The following is a 21,460-nucleotide window of genomic DNA, read 5'->3' as shown; positions in this document are numbered from 1 at the left end:
CAAAATCATTGTCGAGTTATAATTAATTATTTATAAGAGATGAAACAAGTGGATTAGCAATATTTTAATTTGTAATCGTTAAACGTTAAAATCTGGCCGACAAAATTTGATTTTATTATCGTATACTTGTGTCTTGCTTAAAATGAAAAAAAAAAAACAATTGAAATATTTAATAATTAGTAGGTACCTACTTTAAAATATAGGCCTAAAATAGTATGTTAATTGATAACTAAAAACACTATTTTCAATCTCACGTCAAACTAATTACGAGTAGTATTGTCTAATAATATTATAAATTCAATCGATATATGTATTAGTATACTGTTAATCCTGTCTGACTGTAATGATATGTATAGTATTTTTAGAAAATATTTACTGAGTAAATTGGTTATTAATTTTTATATACCTTAGTGACTTTAAAAAAATTACTTATTTTAAAAATACATAAATAAACTAAATATTTAACGTTTTTAAGTGTATTTACTTAAAATTTCAATATTGTCCACTGGATTGTATTTTCTAAACGTACCTACATAAATACTATATACACATATAAACCTAATAGTGAATTTTATGCACATTTTACCACAGAATACAGGATACCTCTATTGGGATATAACAGAAAAAAACATATTGTTATTTGAAAATGTTCAACTTCTTTAAAATAACTCGAAAGGACACATTCTGGTATAGTTCCTTGATTGGTCCATTGTTTCAATTGATTTTTCTTTCCTTGTCATGTTTGGTTGTCGGACGTGATGACTAAGATGTGACTGGTGATCCATGACAAATATTTTTTATTTATTTTTTTGTTTTTTTATTTATTATTGTCACGTTTTCACACATCTCTATAGAAGCCTAGTTTTCCGAAAACCGGACGTGAATTGTGATTTTTTTTAACGAAAAAAAAATCATTTGATCTTTGCTGTGCTTGAATTTTATTTAATGATTTTAGAGTAAGTAAGTACCTACTCATATTATAATGGTTATTAAAACAGTTTTTTATATTTGCATAATTATTAAAGAATTATAGATAATCTAAAGAAATAAATTAATATTCTTTATGATCTAAAATTTGTTAAAATAATAAAACATGGTTTACAGACAAATAACAGAAAAGGTTAATGTTAACTTTTATTAATGAAGAAACATTTAAAAGGACCCTATTTCCATTTACAAAACTGCGAAATTGTTATTTTTAAAACTTAACGAGTTTTGATTGGTATAAAAATATATATTAAAATTAGATTTTATTTAAAAGAAGCATAATAATTAATAGCTCAACAATTAACAAAAATAAAATACAAAAAATAAAACTTGATCAAATCGCATGTTCTGTTATATTTATATGACATGATACATGTTTTTGAATATTTCAATTTTTAATTTTTAATCATAAAAATAAGTTATCTTATCAATTTAAAAACAAAATACATTAAAAAAGCTATACACATATATTTATTGCTTAGAAATAAATCTAAAATTAGGTTTATTGTTTATATACCTATATATTACTTGTAAGTTGTATGACTAAATTTATATGATGTTCAATCATGATTCATTAATCATTAGTGCTATAAATGCAAAAGTACTTAAACTACAAAATATTATATAAACATACTTTTAAAATAATTTATGAACCTATAATATCTTATAAATTATAAATAGGTAACTGCAACTTACAAGTCTACAACAAATGGATTAAAACTACCTTCTACAGTTATTTATTTAAACTCATTCGCCAATAAAACAATTAAATAAATAAACCACATTGTCATTACATTGTTTCTCTCATAGAATAATTTTTCTTCAGTCTATTTTTTTTTTAGATGTTACGCAGACATGGTTTTATAGTCCTTGACCACAGTCACATTAATTTATGTATTGTCCTTCCGCTATTGACCACAGTATCACGTGTTCAGGTCTAAACTTTACTGTAGTAATAAAGAAAAGAATTAAAAATAAACTATTAAAAGCTAAATACTATATAACGATCTAGCAGTACATGAAAACAATTTAAATATTTTCAAATAATTAGTATTTTGTAATGATTTTATTTTGAATAAAAAACATGATATAGGTAGTTATAACTTATTATTTTAAAAATTAAAATTTATCTAAGTGTAAATATTTTGTGTTAAAATAATTAATTATTATACCTGTCTGATTTTATAAATATTCCTAAAATATTTTAAAAAAACAACAAAAGTAAATATTGTTGGTAATAAACTCTTAATTAGATACATAATAAATAATTATAATAACCCTTGCCTTGTTCTACCACAAATTTGGAAATAACATTTATAATCAATTACTAATAAATTAATTAATATGTTTCCATAATTTATCCAGAAAGGTAAAACACTAAAATTAATTTTATAAACGTATATACTCTGAGTGCATTTGTAATCGAATATTAAAATAATGATAAAATGTGCATTATCACTAATTATTTAAAATGTAGTATAAACTATAAATATTTAAAAGTGATTGATTATATGCAATCACAACTAAAAAATGTTATCTTGAATTCTATATGCTCTTGCAATACTAGTTGTAAAATATAAATTTTAAAAGTATATTTCACATTATTCAAAATATAAACTTAAATAAATAACTTGCTAAAATATATTCAAAAAAATGTAATTGGGTTATCAGAATATTTATATACTATATGGATCATAATCTTAATAATAACAAAATAAAGAATACAAGAAATCAACTTCATAACATGATGGGCACATAATAATTATGTTTACAAGTGGATTGATATATTAAATTATTATTATACAATAGTTTTTACCCAGTAAAAAATAAAACTTCTAAAAATTAAATTATAAAAAAAAAACTTTATAAATGTAAGAAAATATAAATTTCACTTTTTTGTATTACAAATTAAATTTTTAGTTTATTATGATCTATATTATCCTTGGAATTTTGTAAAAATATGGATGCATTTCTATTAACTTATAGGAAAAAAAAAAAAAAACTTATAGGAAGCTAATATTCGATAGAGACAATAAAATATGCTTATACGTAGTGCATCCGTCCAATGGTTGTAATCATGGTCTACTGCCTAACCTTTGAAATTTAGTCATTGTCCACTCAGCTAGTACATTTTCAGTTATTTCTTTAAATGTATCACATTTTAGTATTGTGTACAATGTGTACATATGATTTTGGAATTCACACTTTGTCCGAAAAAATAGTCTCTATCCACTGCAAAGTCTATATGGATAATAAGTATTTGAATTATATTGTATAAAATAAGGTTATCAAGTAAAATGATAAATTAGTTTATATTTATATAGCTATTAGTAATTTTATATATTGATTATACAGTAAGTTAAATCAATTTTCATCAAAAAAAAAAATTTCACATATTATATTATTATTTCATATTATAACATAAATAACTGTTAAATCTATATCGATGTATCGTAGAACGGTGTAAATAAGTTCTTTGTATATTGTTTACCTACAGTAAATAATAATATACGCAGTTGCAAAAACTGTCAAATCTCTAATGTTATATGAATTACAACAAAATAACTTTAAGTAAAACTTATTAGAAATCTTGTTAAAAAATATTTAATATTTATTAACATTTATACATAAAAAATTAAGAAAATTTAAACATTATCAAACTAGGCCTAATCTATAAATAGCATGGAAAGAACCAAAATATAATAAAATATTATGTCTAAAAATACTTATAGTTTTATTTCAAGTACTTATAATGGCTAATCATTTTTTATTTGCAGAGAAAGAACAAAATACTTTCTTGCTTAAATATTTTCTTTTTTTTCTAATTCAATATTTCCAATTTTCAAACATTTCGGGAAATACTAAAAAAGATACAATTTTCTACCAGGGACCACACTCAAAGTTTAAGAATAAAGCATTATTACTGCTCCAAAAAGTGATGACAGACACAAAAAACAAAATAAACACCTATTATTATATACGTGTAAAATCATTACTGTTTAACCTACACAAAATTTAAATAACTTAACGATTTAAAAGTTAGATTTAATTGTTGTATATTGTATTCTGTAGGTGTATGTTATAAAAGTCTTATAATAGATATTATTTAAAAAACTTCATTAATAGTTATTCTCAATTTTCAAAACTTTTGAAACATTTGGACATTGTTACCCTACCGCAAATAGTGGTCAACATCTACTAACTAGAAATAAAAGAATAAGCGAACCATGTCGGTTGGCACGGAAACTCTGAATCGAAAAATTATATACAAACTGAAATTATGTATGGCAACGCAATCTAACGATAAAAAAGAGCAATTGTCGTATAAATCGAAGTTCAGTAGATGTTACAGTATACTCGCCTATAAGTTCGTTAAAGTATTAAATAATTGAATACGACGCATTTTTGACGAAGCTATTAGATTGAGTAAAGGACAAAGTCACAGGGACATGGAGATAAATGCAACAAAGTTTAAAGGCTGAACTTGTTTTAATGACTTCAAGTTAATGTTCCAGATTTTCTAACTTTGTAAAGTGATAAATTATTAGGAATATTGAATAGTAAAAAAGTAAAAAAATATTTTAAGAAATTACTCGTATCCGTTTATTTTAAATTATTATGGAATCAGTTCATCCCTACGGTTAACTCGATTTAAAGCAGCACATAAACAATTAAGTAGAAACCTATCTAGTTGAAATGTTCTTTTTTAAATCACTTCACTTAAATCTTCATTTTTATCATATACCCAGGGCCGGATTTAGAAAACGTTGAACCAAAGCACTTTCCCCAAAAGTCTTAGTCAAGAAGTGTCAAATAACCAAATAATGAGAGAATATATTAACAGTATATTATAAGTATAATAGAAGGGGGCTGAATTATGAGAGAGTGTTAATTTTATACATTGCCCCTGGTAAAAAATAGACAAACCGCCACTGATGCATAAACTCCCAAAAATATGTACAATATACATGCATAATTAATACATAAAATAACTTATAAATAGCAATTTTTGTAAGGTAGTTCTAATATTAATAATTGCACCCTAACATTCTGAGTCATAGGCCCATCAAATCGGCACTATTTAAAGTTGAAAAAGGAAAATTGAAATAGATAATGTAATATTTTAAATACATTAATAAAAAATACTTAAAAAACTACAATATAATTCGGTATTTTTCCATTTGAATTACTTATACATCTGTCTTCAATTCAGTAAATTTAATACAATTTATAAAAATGGATTTAAGCAATATTTACAAAATTTTATATTTTCTTTTTATAAAACTATACCCCTTGACGACTCAATGACTAATGTATTAACTACAAATATATTATAATTGTAACTGTTTTTTATTTATGCATGTTGTGTTCAACAATATTATAAACAGTTGTATTTCAAAAATTTTATGTTCAATGTCCTTAATGTATATCATGGACAGATATATGTAATAATGATTGTAAAGTATACAACTTAAATAAAAAGTAATTTCAATATTTTAAATTATTAACATTTTTAACAATGTAAAATACACATATTATTGTATAATTGCTCATCAAATACAAAATTTTCAATTAATTTCTCTTCAAATGTGTACTCAATCCCGATTCTCCTACGACTTTAATATCGTGAAAATTTAATGTTTAATTGACCACGTGTATATTATATACATTCTATATATATTCTTTCACGCTTTAAACAAATAATATTTATAATAGATATGTAAAATCAAATTAGTGTAAGTCATACGTCTATTTTTAGGGGCTTCGTAGGCTCTAAGCATAATAAAAATAAATAAAAAAACTTAGAAACTATAGTACTATTCTTAAAACCAAAATAATTTTTTTTTTTTTTTGTTACTGATAAAGAAAAAATTACGAAAACTATTTCATAAAAAAAGATTATCAAAAGATGAAATTCAAAAATGCCCTCTAACCGTTCTCTAGAGGAGGTATTAAAAAGTGTTAGGATTTTTACGGAATTAATAATTTTATATAGGTGCTGCAAAATTCGGTTCCTGACATGGGTCAAAATTCTGTACTATACATACCATTCTGAGCACTTGTTACTAAAGTTATTGTGTTGACAAAGATGGCCATCAGTTCCATGACAAACAGTGATCCTATATACCTCATTATACTATTCGATGTATTAAAAGTTCATGTTTTGTTTGGCGCAATTTGTTTATTGTGCAAATCGAGGAATCGACTTTTTCCACATCTTATATATATGTTTAGTATTTAGTAATCTGCAATATACTAACATATGTGATATGTACTATAAATCTTAACAGTCAACACGTTCTTTTATAATAAGTTTAAGTGTTTATTATTTTTTTATTATTAATGTATGTATGACGTAGTTATAAGTTATAACATGAAACTACTAGAAAGCGTACTATGTGTACAAATTTTACTGATTTTTAGGTAATCGGTTTTAAAGTTGAAACCATTACAAGTCAACTTCTCTGGTACGTTGTTTTGACCTGCAAAAATAATTAACTCTAATAATATTTGTGCAGTATATGGTAGATAAAAGTTATAATCAATTATTATCATTATACATGATAATTGATAATAATCAATAGGTATAAAACAAATAATCAACCAATAAAAATGGTAGTCTGTGAAATTAAACAAATAATGTTAATTTTGGTCTTATTCAGAAAGAAAGTATTTTTAATTTTAATCAAACTTAAAAATCATAAACATTTAATGTGTCAAAAATAATTTCAATGTAGTTAACATTTATTTTCACAGATTAAAAATTATTAGCTTGATGAATTTATATAATATATTCTTTTTATAAGTATAAAAATTGTATCGGATACATTAAAAAAATTTCAATCAGTGGAATATCACTCTATCGTTGTGGAAAGGTATAAATAACAATAATTAGTCACCTCCAAAGCGTTTCTCAAGAATACGACGTTTTTTTTAATGCATTTTAAATGACATGTCGACAAATATAACTAGAAATAATTGATATACTAAACAATTGACATTTTCCAAAATTTATTATTCTTATTCGTCGCTTTATTTTTGAATATCTTAAATAAACAAACTAAAAATTTAATTTGTGCAATAGACCAAAAGTTAAATATAATCGTAATTTCGTCGGTATACTGCATAGCGCATACATATAAAATACATATACAAACAAATCCAGTAGGTATACAATATTATATCTTATACAACTAGCTATTTATAATATTTAACACATAAAGAATATTATAAGAAACTGAGAAAAATGAAGTCCTGTACCAATATATAATATAATCTAAATCTAGGTACCTATATAGTTTACATAAAAATAAAAACATTCAATAACTACATACGTATGTTAGTTTAAATAATATATATGTAAACATATTCTTTAAAACAATATTATTATACACCGTAAAAAGTAAAGAAAATAATGAAAATATTTCCGCACGTACATAAAATGTATGCATATGTGCATATATAATGTATATGTATATTATAATTTATAATACTGTTGTGTGGTTGAATAAGCTAACAGTTCAAAACAATAAAACAAAACATAGTATCAGGTACACTTTTCAACTTTAGTGAAAATAGTATTGCGTTTGGGTTTCTATTATACTATATTGTTATTAATGCTGTAGCCCGTAAAACAGACACGTGACCATCGTGGTCAAAATTATTGCGACCAATGAAGACTTTAACGACCTAGAACCGTTACAACCATCATCGTCGCACGAACCACAGTACTTAAGAGTTTTCAGTTCGTCGTCAAGTCTTTGCATTCCTTTACACAGGTCTGCTTTATTATAAACACATCCTCGAGCCACTCGTACAATATCTTCTCCGTCTGTATTATTTTATAAGTATACGTGTGTGTTTGTACCGGAAACAAAAATATGATACAGCTATTAGATTAACGATAACAATATTTGTTTGTTATAAAATTAAAGCTATATTATAATGTATATATAAATACATATTATCTGAGTCGTAATTAACGTATTGTGTTGAACAAATATTTTTCAATCAAAATCCGATTTAAAATATTTAAATTCTTACAAAATTATTCTGTTTCAAAATATGAAATTAAACATGAATATTATTATTTAAGAAATAAAGTAAAAACTTAAAAATTATAAAGATAAAAAAATACAAAAAATTGATTTTTCTCAAAAATGTTAATCATGTAAAAATTATATCGAAACTTTAATAAAATTCGAGATAATAATAAGTGCTTACTGTTAAAAAAAAATAACACTGTATTTATTTACACATAAGTACATCTAATGTATTCTGAATATTTTTATAAGCACAATAATATTTATGTTTATTATGTAATAACTAGCCTTGCATAACCGTCATAAGATACTTAACAAAGAATCTAATTCTACTGGTACCTAATAAGTCAATTTAAATTAATTGAAATTACTTAATACATTAATCCTAACTTTAAATTCGACTGTTTATCTATACTTTAAATATTTTGAAATAAAATTAAAATATAAAAATCAGTTTAGAAATTCATAATAATAAATATTCAATAATATAATATTCTAGGATACGTACGTTTGAGTACTACTTTAGTGCATCCAACTGAATCTTCACTAATAGTAGGCAAATTGAAGTTGTTGTTATGATTGATGTTGAAACCTACTTGATTTGCAAAATTTTGTAGAGCATTACTTGCAGTATTAAGGGTGTTTCCTAGTTCATGATTGAAATCATTAATCGCTTTAGTATTACACTCAACTAAAAGATAATCATCTTTCATGAATGGGTCACCACAATTTTTACTCCACCAGCCACAAGTATAGCATTTTAGACCAGTACCTGATAATAAAACATTACAATTAGACAAAATAAAAACTGAAATATACACAAGGCTTAATAATTAATATAAATAACACCAATACTTATTTTTTAAATGTCATTAGATGAAAAACCATTTCAATTTAAAAAATAACACTTTTATAAAGACTAAATAAGAATATCATCAGTACAAATATGATTATATATTTGTATTTTTCTATCGCTACGATATGATTTGAATATTATACACTAGGCATACCAATACTCTAAATTATATAATAATATACTTAAATATTTTCAATATCTAATAAGTAAATACATATTAACATATTGTAGACTGTAGGTAAATATAAATTTTTATATCTATAAAATGCGATATATTAAAATAATTTTAAAAGAAAATGTTTTCTCTATCATAGGTTAGGTTCCAATGATCTATACGTCTATTAAAATAACATAAGACCTACTACCTATAATCTATGTTTTATATTATTATACAGAGTCAGAGTGATTATCTGAAATTCTAAATGACTAAACACTAAAAAAACTGAATGTTTTATTATACTTTAACGTATTAAATATTTACAAAACCCGACTTAACTACATTTAGTATTTCGGAATACATAGGTATAGGCAAGTCCTAAATCTATAAATTAAGGATATTTAGAATTCAATTGTCAATATCCCGATATCATAAGCACATGTGATATAGATACAAATAACCAGTAAGTACCTATATCAATCACATTATAAAGCTGCTTTCGTTTCATTTAAATAAGTATAAAAAAATATATGTCTATAAATTATTATATTTTTTACAATTTATAGACTTTTAAAGTATGAAATTTTGCTAGTTTCTAAACATAGCAATGAGGTTAGCTATGATGGTACTATGGTAGCATGAGGTGTACATAGTACATCTCTATAAAATACATAATTAAACAAGTAATTTACAAATTATTTTTATTAAATTAAGAAATATTTAAAAAATTAGCATTTTTGAAAGTGAATTGCATATAAATCCATCAACACCATATTTACTACAGTTTAATTTTGATTATATTATTCTACTGAATAATACCTAGAACACCTTAAAAATTTTGTTTAGTCTCTTCTATTATTTCCAAGTAATACGCGCTTCTATAAGCATAATTAGTTTAGGATTTTCAATCATTAATCGGTTAATAAGTGGAGTTAAATAGAAAAAAAATATTTTTATACCGTAGTTACCTGCAATTTATTAATAACACGATTAATTTATTTTGTGTTGTATTTTCATTAAATTTTAATTGCTAGTATTAGACAGCACATGAGTGGTAGGTTTAATTTAAAAAAAAAAAAGTTAAATTCCTCATAACGGTAAAAAGTATTTTTCATGATTTGGGGTATACTGTCATTTGACGTCAGCTAATGTGAACACTTTATCCCAAAACACACTGTATATATATATATATATATACAATATACATTAATAATACAATATATTTTCGCTCAAAAATAAGAAGGCATTCTTCGAGTTATCGAAAATCAGCTACCTAAATTATGCTATAAGTATAGATTTCTCTTGTTAGATATTAATTTTCTTCAATCCAACATTAGCACCCTTTTATACTGTCCCCTTACTTAGGTATCTAGTTACGTAAATGTGTATATTATATTACAGGGGTGGCAAACATGAATAGGTTCGCGGGCCACATAGATAAATACAATGATACCAAGAGCCAATATGGTTATATAATTTAATAATGTTTTATATGCTAATACCTGAAAATTAAAATTCAAAATAATATTAAGTACATTTTGATTTTGTAAATAAGACGCGAGCTGCATCTGACAATGATGAGAGCCACATGTGGCTCGCGAGCCGCAAGTTGGCCACCTATGTTATATTATTATTACAGAGTCAATTCAGTGCTTACGTAACAACATTTATGATAATATTATATTATAATAGAGTATGACTTTATCCCAAATAGATAAATCTATTTTACTAACATAAAATAACGATTTAAAATAGACTTTTAATATATCTATGTCTGTTATGTATCTACTATTCATAGTCCATATTAATTAATAACAAATAATTTTAACGCCGGTACTTATTGATAGAAACTTATACTACGTGTTTCACTATAAATGTCAAAATATTTAGATAAGTTGTCGAAATCTATGACTTGCAATTCTATTTGTTTCAAATGTTAAAATCATATTAATAATCGCATAATGAGAATGTTGTTGTAACAAATAATGACTAATGACCAATATTATTTTTAACTTTACAAATATAGCAACAAAAATAAATATATTCACACATATATATATATATATATATATATATAAATTCATAATTATTATATTTCAAGGTTACTAATCTACCATATGTTTATCTATATACCGATTATATATAAAGTATGAAAATATAATATGTACTTAACCATTTTAACCTAACCCACAATAATACACAAAACAAGATTTCTATACGAGATAATTTTTGTATACATATAGCAATAAAATAATCTATCACTTAAAAATGTTAATGGATTTTGTACATTAATAACAATAAGAAACAATTTATATATTAAGTTTTACATTTTTTTATTGAATTTTCGTAATTTGGTGAATATAAAATATGATCTATAATCTATATAAATATAGGTGACTGGTAATATTATAATGTTGTTTATTTTATAGTAATTATATAACTGTAAAGTTCAGCATATTAAATACATATAATTTCATATTTTCATATTAATCAACTAATTTTATTGTTATTTAACATTTAATTATTTTAAGCTACCACATAGATCACATTAGTTTATGATAATAATTCTAAGCTAATTGTTATTAAATTAGTATTCAGTATTCATGTGTTTTATCCTTCTTTATACTGAATATAATAACTAAAAATAGTTATTTTATTTAAATTAAATTAAATTAAAGGTACTTATTAATAATCATTAATATTATGTGATAGGTAATCATTATAATCTAGTTTTAAAAACAATTGTTACAACAAGTTAAAAGTTTTAAATAAGCATTTAAAAGTATACTATTATAAACCCATACACCAAAACACTGTTTATATTATAAATTATAATTTGTTTGACAAAATCTAGAATATATTATGTCTATGTATAGGAAAATGCGATCCACTGAAGTCTTAATTTCATTTAAAATACAAACAAAATTGTTAGATTTAAATTTTTAAGATATAATAATATGGTTGTCTATTCGCGGACGCACGTTTTTCCTTAAAGTGCCGACTAGATTGATTTTCCTTTTATTAATTTAATTAATTTCATAATATACAGAATAGTTCACGATACAAAACGTGATCGATAATGTCAAATACTGATAGGCGAACACATGGAATACAAACATTCCAGTATTATATTGACATTTCAAATTCATAGCTTAGTGTGTTTCTAAGTGATCGATTATATTACCTACGTGTTCTGTTTGCAATTTATTTTATTTAGTTATTCATTTTTAGATATAAAATGACTTAAGTTATAGTGTATTTTTATTTTCAAAATTCAATTTTTTTTTAAAAAATTCTAGTTTTTAATTGTATATTAAGAAGCATATTTTGAGTGTTTAAGTGAATATTTGGTGATTTTTAGTCTTCAAGTCTTTTGTGTTAATTAATAATTACTATTATATAATATTATTATCTAATTTTCAATAATTTGACCTAATTTATAATATATTAATATCATTATATTGATAGAAATTGTATGTGCAAAAAAATAAACGTTTTTAAAATAAACGAAACAACGAAACGTAAATAATAATATATTATTCACAATACATATTATTATAATATAGTATAAGTGTACCTACCGCCAATCACAATAATAACTTTAAATTAACCGAAATATCTACACTAGTTTTAACAATTTTCAGTAATTTTGTATTAATTTTTAATTCATGTATATAAATATTTTATTTTATTTTTTAATTAAAAAAAAACATTTGGAAGGTACAACAATATATAATATTATTAATTATGCATCTTAGTATGTAAATAATATATTATATATTATATTCAAATAATCAAGTCAAATCAACAATACCTACCTATTATTTTTTACAAAAATAGTGTTTCCGCATTAACGCTTTGTAAAGTGAATACTTATTAAAATTGTCAATGAATGAGACAAAAATAAGTAGTTTAAATTGTAGGTAGTAAATACCTACTGACCAATTATTAGTTAAAATAACCATTTTAACTATTGATATTTGATAACAATAACAACAACACAATTTTATAGACTTGATTTCATTGTTGATAATAGTCAAAGAAAAATGACAATTGTCTTATTGTATAGCTGACAGTTTAAATATTCTTTTTTCAAAATTTATCAAAAGTTTTGATATGTTGAAGTATGCGAATCTAAATATTAAATTTGACCTACATTGTACATTTAAAATAATCAAATATTTTTTATTATTTCTTACAATTTTTAAATGTAAATTAATTTTTTTAGCATTCATATTCATATATTAAGTAATATAATGATGTATTATATTATATTACGATGCTTACAAAACTTTCAACAACGGTCAAATTTTACCAAAACCTTAAAAATAGTTTGTATACCTACAGTTTGAAAATCTCGCATTACGTTTCATAATCGAGCTTGCTGATTTTGACAATTTTAAAACATCTTTATTTATAGTATTATTTTAATTTTATAACTCAGTGTATTGGTCTATAGATTGGTTAAATATACTTAAGATTTAAATTTAGCATAAGATTTTATACAAAATATAAAATAAAATGCAATAATAATTTTTTGCGCTTTGCTCATTTTCATTAATAATACCGTATACAAATTAACGAAACAAAAATAACAACATAATTATTAATGTATTAATTAGCAATGGATTTTTTATAACCTTCAATGAGTCCTTGTCGTCACGGGTACTACAACAGTAAAATAGGATCAGTGGCATATTCACTTTCCAGGGGAGTCATGGTTCACTGATGATTTTTTTTTAAGTAGGTAAACAAATAAAAATATGCTCATTAAAGTCTTCATTTTTATATTACTAATGTTTAGTTTGAAGTTCTGTATAGTATACTACGCATATTATGTTGATTAACTATTATAACATATAGGTATAACTTCTATTTGCCACCGCCCACCAGATATTATATTAGTATAGCTGTGAATTTAATGCACTATAAAACTTTAAAAATGCAGTTTTGAGTACACTTGAAATTCCAATAAACACCTATACTAAAACGCATGTTTTAATATTAATTACAAAATAATATAATTTATTAATAAAAAAACATATTCATGTTCATATTTTGTTCAAAAAAAAAAAAAATAAAAATAATCTGATTATTTCAGGTAACTACTAACCAAAAAATTAAAAACATCTAAACATATTTATTTTATTTTTTTAATTGGTAATAAATAAAAACAATGAATACGCAGCCCTATTGATAATTGTTTATTACTACCTACCATTAGTTTACAAACGGTAGACGATTACCTACTTGTCTAATATCTATGGATAATATAATGCATCACAATTAGTTTTCAATAACCAATATTATTGTACGATTTAGTTAATAGAATTATTATAATAATTATAGAACACTAATATCAATAACCAACATAAGTAATCAAAATAATTTTTATAAAAGTATATAGGTTAGGTTAACTTACTCGAATATAATATTTTCTGGTCACAAACTTGCAATTATTCATATGAAAATATTAATGATACTAACTTATGTGGTTTTAGTAAATTTTACTGTATGTTACGTAAATTACATGTGTAGTTGTAATAATAATTCGGTGAAAGTCTACAGCATGTTACATCGATATCTGGTTATAACACTAGTAAATGTAAAACCTGTCTATCTAGTTTAAAAATAAAATCATTGTTTGCGAATTTGCAAATCATCGAAGAAAATAATCATAAAAGACGAAGGCAATCAAAACAATATTAAAAAATAAGAACGGCTTAAAAATCTAAAAATTGAAACCGTCAAAAAATAAATATAAAATTACTTACTTAATCCAAATAAAGCGATTAAACATACTGTTATCGATACAATTGATTTCATATTTGTTAGCTTTTTTTCTTTTCAGGTGAATAATAAGAAATAATAATAATAATAATAATAAGACACTATTATTATATAACGTATACGAACAGTAATATTGAAATGAACCACTACTACTATAGTTGTTGCCGTTATGGGTACTAACGTACAAGTGTCTGCAGACTGCAAATGGTTCTGACTCTCACGCACCTCTCTAAAAATTATTCTGCGTACACCTACCACTAACCGACCTTGGGCCTGCCCAACGTGCGTTTTCAAACGCAGTTATTTGTTATTGTTATTATTATTATTTTTTTTTTGTTGTTGTTGTTCTTTTCATACTTCATTCTTCCGAAACATTTCGTTGATGTTAATATTTATCATATACAGTTCACTTCATAAAAAGTCTATAATACATTTATTTTCTACTAACCGGGTAAAGAATTATTAATAGTTAAAATAAATAATAAATAATTACATGGACTTCATATTATAAAGTATAAAATGTGATATACTAATTCGCAATAATGATGACAAATTAGTTTACTTATAGTATAATGTCAACTGTCAAGTTCTAAAACAATTAAGTTATAAATAATGTACGCAAATGACCAACAAGTATAATATGATGTATAAATGTGTTTTAAAATATAAAACAATACGCCTCATTTTTTATGAAAAAGATATTTTTTTTAAAAAACCTCAGAATTCAACTGCATTTGTATAGATACAACTATTATGAAGTTTTTTAAGGACATTTTCACAGATATTATAATTCATTATTCAATTTTGAATCTCATAAATAAAAAATATAATATTCCATTATAAATTTATGTCTATATCTTTTAGAATTTGTACAGATATATTAGTTTATTACATTATTTTATAATTATTCAATATTTTTTATTTTAAACGAGTTTTGATTTTTGTATACAAATACACAATTATAATTTATAACACATGTTTCCATTCTAGATCTAAAAAGTTGTATCTACATAAATTACACTATAATACACAATTGTTTTCAATTTTCACATTTAAGTTTTTACGCTGGAACTAAAGATGATAGAAACTTAGAAGTGATAATTTAAACTATAATATTTATCATGATATGTAATGTACATTAGATAGTTTTTTGACTCTTCTATCGTAAATTTTAACTGCATTAAATTCTTAAATTCTACGTCATAACTTTACTATAGAAATATAGACTATAGTATTATACTTTTCACACTGTTGAAAAACATACATTTATAAAATACTTTATTATAGAAAAATAATGACATATCTAGTTAACTTATAATTTTATGCTACGCAAGTTTCAACTAATAAAAACAACATTATTTATTTTCAAAGTAAACTTTTTGTCATGAATGTACCAAATGCTGGTTTAATTTATGTACTTCTCAACATTTATATAAAATACTTGTATCCATAATTAAATCAAAAATATTTGTCTTGTATTTGAGAGTAATATCTAAATTTCTACAAAATAAGTATAGCGAGTGTTGCTGCCACTACAGTGGCAAACGCTATGTATGTCTTTTGTGCAGAGTTACAATAATCTGTCAAACAAGTGCACACGTCCTGTTTACCACCAAATCCGGATCGATGATAACATTTGTTATTGTAATTTGAAACGTCCCATCCGCATGTCCTAATGATCCGATTTTTATCTGATGGCACTGTAACAGAGAAAACCATAGATAAATTATCTATTAAATAATGTAACTTTGTAATTTTTTAGTTCATATTCTTTTTAGAATATTTTAAATTTGAAGTGGGACGATTAATATGTATATATTAGATTTAAAGATTATCATAATTAATTATGTTTCTTTTTTAAGTACAAGCCCATTCTTTTTATGAATAATATTATAATTCCATAAATTATAGTAATGTAACTGATGTTATAAATCGTATTCAAAGTATAGTTTTAAAATAATTAGTTTAGTTTTAATCATGTATAAAACAGTATGTGTTATTAATTATATTTCTTCAAATTTTAACGATTTCGTGGTATATTTATAATATTTTCTGAAAACAAATTAGTTTATTTAAATACAAAGACTTAATAAGTAATCATATTTATCAGAATTACTTTCAGTATATAAGACATATTTCTTTTATTTTTTTTTCAAACTTAAAAATTAAAATGTATAAACAATTTATGAGTAAGATATAAGAACTCTACTAACAACAAACCTGAATCAGTGTAATTATTTAAATCAAATGATTTAACATTGTTTACGTATTTAAAATAATAATAAAAACTGACTTCCAGAGAGTTAATATAAGATTTTAATAAGTGAAACTAATCGAAAGGAATACATAAAATATATAAATTTTAATACACTGTAAACAAAATTGTGTTCATTTATACGCTCAATAGACTTTAAAAATAATGGATATATACATTCAACAGCTTAGATGCTAACAAATAGATTTTATAATATTATATATACACGTTAACTGCGTTTCTATCATTGTATCATTGAGCATGATCTATTTTAACCTCGTGAAAATTAATTTAATACATACCTATAATATAGCCTTGTAGACAATAATAAATATATTAATGAAGTAGGTATAACTTAAATGTTAAATAACTTATTTTTAAAGTTAAAAGATAATTAATAATATAATATTTCATAAAACCATAGAGGGCTAAAAAAAAGAGGGAATTTTTACCTTTAATATAGATACGATATACTATATATTTTACCATTACAGAATAGTAGACACGTGCTGCTTTAACAGGCTGTGATACAGTATGTTGAAGTGTCAGTGCACTCAGTGCAGAGTTCGAACTCCCTCTTTAATAATTTAAATAACATCAGTCATATGTGTTAAATAGGCTTATTGAATATTTAAATATAACTTAAAATTTATTGTTATTTAAACTAGAATTTTAACCTAACATTTTTCAAAAATATAAACTATATTCTTTTTTTTCTAGTACCTAATTTAAAAGTATTTATTATCATATCAATCAATTAAAAAGTATTTAAAAACTTAAAGCGCATGTAAATATATATCTTAGTACCTACAACCTATATTTATACTAATATATTATAATAAATTAACTGTATTAATCATTATTTATAACAAAACTAAATTACTAAACTTAATATTTTGTCTACTGTTTACTTCTAATACGAACATAATTGTTATGAACAATATAAATAGTTCAAATAGTAAATAACCAGTTTTTAGAAAAATCGTATAAATCGAAAATTTGTTTTGTCGAAATTTTAACGTTTTTGAATGTATTATTTTATAGAAAATTCGAAGTTATAACAAATAATTAAAAAATTGGTTAAATAGTTTTTGCAAAAAAATAAATTTTTACTATTTTTTTATCGTTAATACTTTTGCGAAATTAATTTTTTTGAATCACTTAGTTTCATGTTTTCTGAGAATTTCAATATGTAAATACCTAATTCTAAACAAAGAATATATAAGTTAAAGATTTTGAAATTTTTATGTGTTGAATATTATTTTAGTGAACCAACATTCTGTGGTTACCCACAATAGTATAATCACTATGTCACTTAAATCCGTTTATCTAAGCTTTAAATACTTAATAATAAATTACTTATACCTTAAGTTATAAATAATAAATTATTCGATAAAAATTGAATTATTATACATTAAAAAATCTAAGAAAAACATTATATTTAGCCATTTAAAAAATGTAATTTCGTTCAATAAAGTAAAAAACTTAATTTTTTTAAATTAATTTTATTAATTAACTTTTTAACAATTTTATTTTTTATCTAATAATTTTGTATTATTTAAAACAAAAATAATATTCCAAAAATCGTTTAACGTTTAGACATTTTGAGAAAATAAATGTTTACCATCAAAAAAATCATTCTATACTTAAGTATTATAAAAATTAAAATAATTACCTATACTCTAAATTTGTTATATTAATTTCATTTATTATTTCTTAACGCGACATCTTAAGTATTAAAAAAAAAATAACATTTATAAACATTATTATGCATTAGTATATAAGTTGTAATAGTTGTCGAAACCAAATTTAATCTCCAATTTTTTTCATATTATTATCTATTATATTAAAATGTAAATGCACTTGAAAAGCATTGCGAATAGTATACATGATTATAATTGCAGAAGAAAAAGCAATTCACTTCAATAATATATACAAAACTTTACTACTTATTGTTTTTTTAAATTTTTGGTTTAAAATTTTAGAATAATTCTTAAAAACGATTCCACAATAAGAACGTTTGATGAATTATTTGTGTTGGTCGTACGTCATTGGCTTTCTTCCAAGATGTTAATATTTTATTATTAGATTACAAAATAAAAGTTTTAATATCTAATTTCAAAATCACATATTTACATACCCTTAAAAATAAATAATAATTTTTTTATCAATAATATTAAGCATTAGATATTGATAAGAATTGTATAAAATAGTTTATTTAAATTTAAAAACTGAAATGTATTACTTATTACTTTTCTAAAGTAAAATATAGTATTATACTATAGTTAATAGTAAATAAATATTGGCGTATTATCAATAGGCATTAAATTAAGTATATAATACAAAGTACAAACTACAAATTATACCTAACTCTTCACACTTATGATGTTAACTAACCCTATTTATTATTTTAGAATAATATCCTTTTTAACTTTATATTTTGTTCTTTCATTATCACCACTTTAATTTTAATTTAAGCAGTGAAATATATCCCCTTCATAATATAAGGCCCGATCTAGTAGTCTGACAATTTATACTTACATCCGTTGACCTTCGGCTCTATTGTTTGTATGATTTTTCTACAGAGAGTATAATTTTTACGATTTTCTTCAGAAACACCTATATTTAATTTTGAGCATTCCGTTTTAAAGCGATCTGGAAGTTTTTCCTGCGCACAAGCCGTGTCATTATGGCTATTGCATACATAACAACGTATCTCATTTTTCTCACTACTTTGTGCCTTCACTGGAAACAAACATTTAAAAATATGTAAATAATTAATTTAATTGGACTCTTTTTTTATCGATGTATTTTAACATTTAAGCATTTTTAAACAATTTATTTGATAGATATTTAAAAGGCCTTAAGTAATAACACTACATGGCTCTATGATATGATAGAAGAAAACATTTACTTTTTCAAATGTTTATCCTTATTATTACAAATGGAATGAATAAACATTTTTTATCGTTTCTGTAAATTTACAAATGTAAATAGAAAAGTCACGTTTTTCTATATTTTATAAGCGCAAAAAACCATACACGCTTATTTTTCTCCTAAAATAATAACGAGCAACACAAATATGGTCATAAACGTGTGGCTGATCTTCTATGTAGATTGCATGTACATTATGCAATACAAATATAATATAGCCATGTTGAAAATAAAGGTGCAAAGAAGTAAAACAAAGCTGAAGTAGTATAACGACATAATTATAGAGGTGTGTATAAAATTTAAATAAAAGTATACTAATATGTACAACAGATTACCCATTCAAAGATGTTTATTTCCTGTTACCACCCGCCCCATCGCGTAAAAAAATCCATTTGCAATATATAGGTAAAAGTGCGTATGAATGCATTGTATTATAGTCACAAAATGTCGTGTTTAAAATGTTTGCGCCCCAGAGCACGTGTACAACTTATATGTCCCCCGGAACGTAAAGATTTGAAATTTTTCTAAAATTTCGTAGTTTTTTTTTTTTCTCCCTACCCGTCATATTATTGTTATCTGACGATAAATTGTTCTAAGAACAACAGCCGGCAAAAATTTTTTTTTCTCAATCTACCGCAAATAACAACACGTATATATTGGCAACGACTCGTCGCTATCCCTATAAAATTATGATAAAAAAATAAATGCATCACGACAATACATTATTATTAGCATAACAATATTATACGCTTACCGGTGTGTGCGCTGAAAACGGTGGAGACGGCGATCAACGCTATCGCGGCGTAAGCGACGGACGTGACGGTGCAGTGCATGGTGCGTGTCGGGACGGTCGAACGCAACACAGGTGCCCCGGGGCTGCGCCGAGTTTACTCTGCGGATGTAAATTAATAATCTGCAATCGCGGGCGGCTCGCTCAAAGGCCGGCGGCGGTGGAATACGCGTTGCTGTGAACCGTGTGTGTACGTTGACCGGTGTGATTTGCGACTCTACCGGAAGCCCAATTAGGCCAATTGGCCTCAGCCACCGCCGCCGCTACCACCCCACTCAGCGGTTGCGGCTAGTCTCGGCGCGAGAATCGTTTAGTCGACGAGGCGCGTACCTACGCGATATCATCATCATCATCGTATTAACATTATTATTATTATTATTATATTATTACACGTGTGTTTTTATTATAATATATTATTATTATTATTATTATTAAAGTTGTTGTTTCGTTTGCGTTCCGTGTGGTGCCGTGTGACTGCGCGCGTTATCCTGTACCGCCGGATAGACCTCGAGGTTAGGGTGCCCCCCGATCCTCATTCCATCGTCGTACTACGTCTGGGCACTTGTAAACTTATATTTGATCGCGTCGATTCCGGAAAAATAATCATGATAATAATACGCACCTACACCTATATAACTGTGCAAGTTGC

The 21,460-nt window shown here is 24.3% G+C and overlaps 2 protein-coding genes across 2 annotated transcripts; both read right to left on the bottom strand.

Annotated features, from left to right (window-relative positions):
- Nucleotides 1-7,411: 7,411 nt before the first annotated feature.
- LOC112601825 lies at nucleotides 7,412-15,035 on the bottom strand. The gene is made up of 3 exons (XM_025349621.1): nucleotides 14,818-15,035; nucleotides 8,539-8,802; nucleotides 7,412-7,819 (listed from the first exon to the last, which is right to left on the bottom strand). Exons 1-3 carry the CDS (start codon nucleotides 14,867-14,869, stop codon nucleotides 7,602-7,604), a joined length of 534 nt encoding a protein of 177 aa, XP_025205406.1. The 5' UTR covers nucleotides 14,870-15,035; the 3' UTR covers nucleotides 7,412-7,601.
- A 1,251-nt stretch (nucleotides 15,036-16,286) lies between these two features.
- LOC112601797 lies at nucleotides 16,287-21,032 on the bottom strand. Its single transcript, XM_025349577.1, has 3 exons — nucleotides 20,776-21,032; nucleotides 19,629-19,832; nucleotides 16,287-16,533 (listed from the first exon to the last, which is right to left on the bottom strand). The coding sequence occupies exons 1-3, from the start codon at nucleotides 20,852-20,854 to the stop codon at nucleotides 16,334-16,336; spliced, it is 483 nt and encodes a 160-aa protein (XP_025205362.1). The 5' UTR covers nucleotides 20,855-21,032; the 3' UTR covers nucleotides 16,287-16,333.
- Between the last annotated feature and the right edge of the window lie 428 nt (nucleotides 21,033-21,460).

The sequence above is a fragment of the Melanaphis sacchari genome, unplaced genomic scaffold, assembly GCF_002803265.2.
Source record: "Melanaphis sacchari strain LSU unplaced genomic scaffold, SCAv2.0 Contig7_pilon_pilon, whole genome shotgun sequence".
Lineage (NCBI taxonomy): Eukaryota > Metazoa > Arthropoda > Insecta > Hemiptera > Aphididae > Melanaphis > Melanaphis sacchari.
The sequence above is the reverse complement of the archived record's forward strand: the minus strand, read 5'-3'. Positions and strand labels throughout refer to the sequence as shown.